Source organism: Mesitornis unicolor, unplaced genomic scaffold (genome assembly GCF_000695765.1).
Source record: "Mesitornis unicolor isolate BGI_N332 unplaced genomic scaffold, ASM69576v1 scaffold15080, whole genome shotgun sequence".
NCBI lineage: Eukaryota > Metazoa > Chordata > Aves > Mesitornithiformes > Mesitornithidae > Mesitornis > Mesitornis unicolor.
The window spans coordinates 1-5,936 of record NW_010159065.1 but is presented as its reverse complement, the minus strand read 5'-3'; the positions used below and the strand labels follow the sequence as shown (position 1 = coordinate 5,936).

Below are 5,936 nucleotides of genomic sequence, written 5' to 3'. Positions count from 1 at the left end.
GATTTTTTCAATTTATTAAAAAAAAGAAACACAAAACAAAAATGGACACTTTTGTGTTGTATTTGAAGCTTTTGAAAGAATTTTGTAATATTTTCAAGTCCAGATTTATTGTGCATTGTTAACAAGAACTGAAATTCTAATTTTTTTGTAAGATTAAAGTTTAATTAGCATGATTGTGGGAAGCGGCTGGAGGAAGATATAGTTGCAAATACAAATGAACTGTCATAACAAATGAACCTTTTTGGTACAAGTTGGGAGACTTTTAGACTCTTGTGAACTGCACTGGTCACGCATCTGTTTTTATTGTGAAAATAAGGCATTTAAGCCCTAATTTAGAGGCATAAATTGTATGTGGAAGATAGTCCTGTAAAGCTCTACTCAGTGAGTAGCCTCAATTGCAATGGAGCCATCACCTGAGGAAGATTTTAACTTTGCAAGGTGTTTTTATTTAGTTTCAAATACTTTTTTTAATATAAGATTTAAAAAGAAAATAAAAAGGTTCCTTAGGGTCCGACTCGGTGCCCGTTCATGTCAGTAGCCTTTGTCTCCGCTGACTGCAGTGGGCGTTGGGTTGGGACTACGAAGCTCTTGTCTGTACATGAATGTCTGTAGTCTTGGAATGCTTCAGCAAATGTTTACAGAGCCCTATGCCAAACTGGAACTTCAGAAATTCCCTCATTTGGAAGATCAGTTTTAGCTGTGAATTCAGACTAAAGAAGAAACTTGGACAGGAACTCAGGCCTCCCTTGGTAGTGGGAAGGAACTTCTGCGTATTCTTCTGATTATTTTTTCTGTTCAGAAAGACCTGGGGTTTCTTTACTGTCTTAAATATTTATTTGTGAGCATTCAGAGCCCATGTTCCACATGGTTTCAGGTGAGCTAAAAGGAGTATTACATTGGGGCTTAAAAAGAAATAATTTCTTCAGTTCTGCACAGCCTGCAATATTAATTTCTTGCTGCAATGGTGTAATATGGAAGTTGAGACTTGAGAACAGTATATAAATCATACACTGTCTAGTTTATAATTCATGAATTGGATTTGCTTATTGCCTGAAATCGTTGTGTCTCACTTCAGGTATCCCATTAGCCCCACCTCCTTCACTGTCCGGATTTTTTAAAAGGCAGAAGTAATGGAAAAGGGTGAAAATGACTTCCAGTAAAATACAAAGTATTTTAGGATGAGCTCTTAATAATTAGGATTTTATCTTTCCATATTTTTCAAGTTTGTACGTTTTTGTAAATGATGTCATTCGTGGAGCTGATGAGTGAAATGGTAAATCAGCGCTGCAGAGCTGTGACTGGACAAACGTGCACCAAGAGCTTTAGCTTTTACCAGTAAGGTTCATTAACTAAACTCTCAGGAATTAACTGCTTATGTTCTATAAGTGCTTCTGGGTCTTAGCAGGTCCCCTTCAGAGCAGTACAATGATCCTCTGACTCTTGACTGTAAATTAGGGCTTAAAAACAAAATTAATCAAAATGATTAATGTCTGTGTTCCTACAGCCTAAGAAATGCTTTAAGGATATCAACCCACAGAGCCCCAGGAGACCATTTTTGTATATTGTTGTTTGAGCTTAAGAAAACAAATGCATAGAAAGTTGAAAACCAGCAATCTGATTATTTTCTAAAATATTGCTCTAACTTTGGGTACATAGTATTGGTAATATGCACAGGTTTACCTCATTCTATGCAAGAGGGGTTAATTATGTAAAGTTTTGTATTTACTACTGGAAGTAAAAAAATGTCCTGTATAGTGTAGGAATGTCTGCAATTCTTTTCTCCCTTACTGGTAAAATTTCTTAAATAATGACCCCTTTTTAATAACAGCTTCTTATATTGACAGAATCTGGTTATCAGATTGAGTGTCTGTAAATTCAGGTGATAAGGACACTTTAGCTCTCTAAAATAGCCATAGAAAGAGCTTCTGTCAGGCTTGGTAGACTTCAAATACATTTTCTTGGATTCTGACCCACCCATGATGTTTTTTGTGAACAGCCTGGATTGGAGAAGTAGGATTAGAGACCATTATAACAACACTTTGAGCCTAGCTTTTTTTTTCCTGTGATCTTCATTTAAGCTGCTGTAAAATGCAGCTCTGCAAGCATTGATTTGGTTTGGTAAGTGCATCACTATTGATTTTTTTTAATGCAACAACTCGCAGATTGTCCCAGTCAGCTGAAACAAAGTTGGCACAGTCTTGCTTGCTTCTCTCATCAGTAGTTTCTGACTTCAGTAGCAAAACTGTCGCATTAATTTGTTTCATAATGTGAAAGTTTGGGTGAGTAATGAGCCAAGGTATATTGCCAGATCCTGAAACCTCAGGCTTCTGTGCATTGCCCAGGCTCAGAACTTGGCTTCCCAGTCATACTCAGTTTCTGAGTTATAGACTTCAAATGTCAAAAGGGAAAATTAACACTCAAGTTGAAAACACTTCCTGCGTTGGACAAATGTAGGAAGCAGATTTGAAGACTGTCAGCGTTAGTTTTGTTCATTAAACACTAAATGCATGAGTTGACTTGCATTCTTAGATACACACGTGAGTGACTGCAGTAGGAGGTGGGTGAAATTTCTCTTCTGTTTCTGAATTCAAAATACACCTAAATTGTGTAATTGTCAAGTACAGTAAAATCTGTCCTAAGCAAACCACATAAAGAATTAAATGAAGGTGCTTGCTTAGGAGAGGCTTAAGGAAAACCTGAGCAAAATCCTGCCAGATATTTAGAGGGGTCTCTTTGCAGGGCGAGCCATAGCGTAGGCGTCACTGTATTTGTAAAGCCTTCGTTAGGAACACGGCTCAAGGTGATTTTATCTTCGCTTTACTTGGCTAAAAGAGCAGCAAAGTGTTGGGGATCTGAAATCTTCAATGGGGTCAAACTAATTTCAGTATTTGGCATAGCAGGTTTTTATAACCGCACGGTAGCACAAGTTACGTACCTTCCTTTGCAGCTGCCCTCTTATTGCTCAAAATCTTTCTGCCGATCTTTGATTTTTTTTTTTATGTTAAGTACAACTCTTTAACCTATTCCTTGCTGCATCTGAGGAAAGCTAAAGCAGTTATCAATTCCTTGTTCTACGGATACTAACACGGGTTTCAGTGTTTGTTTGTTTTTTATTGTCGTTTTATGTGATGTGAACACCCTCTCCCGTCAATATTTGTACGATGGTGCTAATATATTTGGTAACAATCCTGTATTGGGAAGGGATTTTAAAAAACTGTGATTTAAACTGAAGTTTTTCTTCCTTTTAATTTTCATATTTAAAACAAAAAGCCACAGCCATTTATACAAAAAAGGAATCAGTTTTGGCCCTGGGAAAATGCTGGGGCAGGAATCAAGACTAAACAAATAGGGTTTTTACATCATTTCTGTATGTATTTGATATATAGATCAATATCTGTACAAATTTAATCTTTTATTTTCTTGGTAATTTGTGTGGTCAATGAGAGAGAGTATTTAAAGCTTTCTCATGCAATGTACATAACTAAGTGAAAAAATGCTTTTGGAGAAATTAATGTTACTTTCATTTTTACGAGACTGCAGATTTTCAGCATGGATGTGAAAGCATTAAAATTATAACTTTGTGTACAAGATGAAAATAATTCACTAAATTTGCCTTTTTTACACAAAATAAAAATGATAAAAAGATGTTTTCTGAGGAGTGATTATTTTGCTTAAAAGGCGTTCCTGTTTCTCTCCCAAGAGAATGCACATCGAAAATACACCCCGTTTGTGAAACCATGAATGTTTTAAGTCTAAACACAAATAAAGCCTGAGAGGCTCTGAGCACAAGGTAAGGCTTTTAATACAAGATGGCATTAGTTAAGCATTTAACAGAGAGCAAGCTCTGCACTTGCTCTTGTATTTCACGGTTGGTATTAACAGTTGAGTAGGGAGGGATATTTTGTCACAGGGATCACATTTTTCTAGTTCAATTCTGCTCCAGTGGAAGTAGCTCAAGCATCCCTTCAGCTCTCCCTCTGCAAGTTGCCTTTGCAAGTGTAACCTATTCCAGTAGCCTTCACTTTGCAATGAACGAGTCACTGAATTTTTATTTGATATGCCTGTACATGTAAGTTTGTGTTTCTTTTTCCTTCTACAAGAGGAAAATACTGAATTACAGTGAAGTGACTTGTGTGAACATCTGAACACAGCAGTGAAGACACCACAACAAATTAGCTCATATCATCTATTTATTTGACAGTGCTGAAAATGACTAAGATAACCGTGGTGGTCATTGCTCCCAGGTCAAGAGCTGGAATGAGATGACGGGTTACGAAGGCACAATTTATTGTGGCAACTCATTTCACTCATAGATCCAGTCATGTGCGCAGGACTTGAAGTCGATGAGCTCTGCAGGTTTGAACCACAGGTTGATCTCCTTCTGCGCGCTTTCTACGGAGTCACTGCCGTGAATGATGTTTCTGTGGAAGGAGATGAACATTTTTTTCATATAAAACCACACTTCCAGCAACCTAGTAGTTTTCCATATGCAAAAACTCGGATGAAGCATCTAGAGCTGCAAAATTACTGTTTCAGGTACAGTGTCCAAATAAAATACCTCTACTGTAAGAGCTAATTAAGCCTAGCAGGGTACCTAAGGCTACTTCACTACCACAGCTGCTGCCAGGGACTGATCTTACATGAAGCTCAGATGAGGAGCTGTATTTCAAAAAAAGCCAGGTTTGTACCAAGCCATTTTCTTAAGTAGCAGTTAGGGACTGTGACCTGCAAATAAAATACCATCAGACTAGGATACCTACCAACAATTTCAACTCTCTAGAATAAGAGACTACCAACATTTGAGTTTTTAATCTTTAACAAACTGAGCACAAACCTTCCTACTTGAATGCAGAAGTCACCACGGATGGTACCAGGCTTGGAGTCTGCAGGGTTTGTTTCCCCAAGCATTACTCTTCCGGTTTTAACCACATTGAGTCCTTCCCATACCTTAAGGAAAAAAAGATAAATACTATTAATCCATGATTTTTACAAAATACCAAATATTAATCTTTGCTAATAACTTATACTTTGTAAAGAAAAAGGGCTCTACCACTAAAAAAATACTAATCTAGCCTAGATTCTCTCTTAAGCTGTAAAGATAACTAAGAAAAAAAGATATAAACTGAAAGTGGTTATAAAAAGGATTATTGATACTATGACTCCAGTAAAGGAGGTACTTTACCAAGTCTCAGAGTTAACTGATATAGAAGGCCAGGTTCACAACCTCTGAACATTTTAAATAATTTACAGAGCAAGAAAGTAGTCTGTAAGTAAAATCAAGCCACTTACCATGGCCACAACAGGTCCAGAATTCATGTATTTAACCAGACCAGGGTAGAATGGTCGGTCTTTCAGGTCAATGTAATGTTGTTTGAGAAGGTCTTCAGAGGCCTTTAAAGGGACAGATGGAACATTAAATATCACTGACAAAATACTGTCCCACAAAAGCTGTCACTACTGTAAGACTGCAGCACTATTGACCGGATTCTCCAGACACTGATATTACCAACAGCTGCTGCAATGCTATCATGGATTCCAATGAAAGCTCCTAATGTAAATCAAAGCAGTGCAGGACACGCCACCTTTCCCGTAGTAGTGTCAGTGTTGCGAGTTGTCAAAATTATTTCTTTGCATTACAGTAACCCTCAGCAATTAGACGAGTACGAGATGTCTGGCTGATGGTACCCGACCAGTCAAGGTCATTTCAGCTCTCAATTAGGATGCATTAACCCATCCATTAAAATTTTGTTTCCTTAGGAAATGGGAGAGATCGAATGTCTGTGATTGATAGTAAAATGTGGCCTGACGTGTGATACGGTACTTCCAGCTGTTGGGCAAATTCAACATCAGATTCCCACTCCGATGCAGAAAAAGCAGCAAAGACATATATATATATACATATATATGTGTATATATGTGTGTGTATATATATATAT

General features: G+C 37.4%; 1 protein-coding gene across 1 annotated transcript; it reads right to left on the bottom strand.

Moving 5' to 3' along the window:
• Nucleotides 1-4,172: 4,172 nt before the first annotated feature.
• LOC104535315 (nucleoside diphosphate kinase) lies at nucleotides 4,173-5,423 on the bottom strand (the record flags this gene model as incomplete). The annotated part of the gene is made up of 3 exons (XM_010185450.1): nucleotides 4,173-4,421; nucleotides 4,835-4,947; nucleotides 5,290-5,423. Coding segments are annotated over 3 exons (365 nt in total), but the record flags the coding sequence as incomplete, so codon positions are not given.
• Between the last annotated feature and the right edge of the window lie 513 nt (nucleotides 5,424-5,936).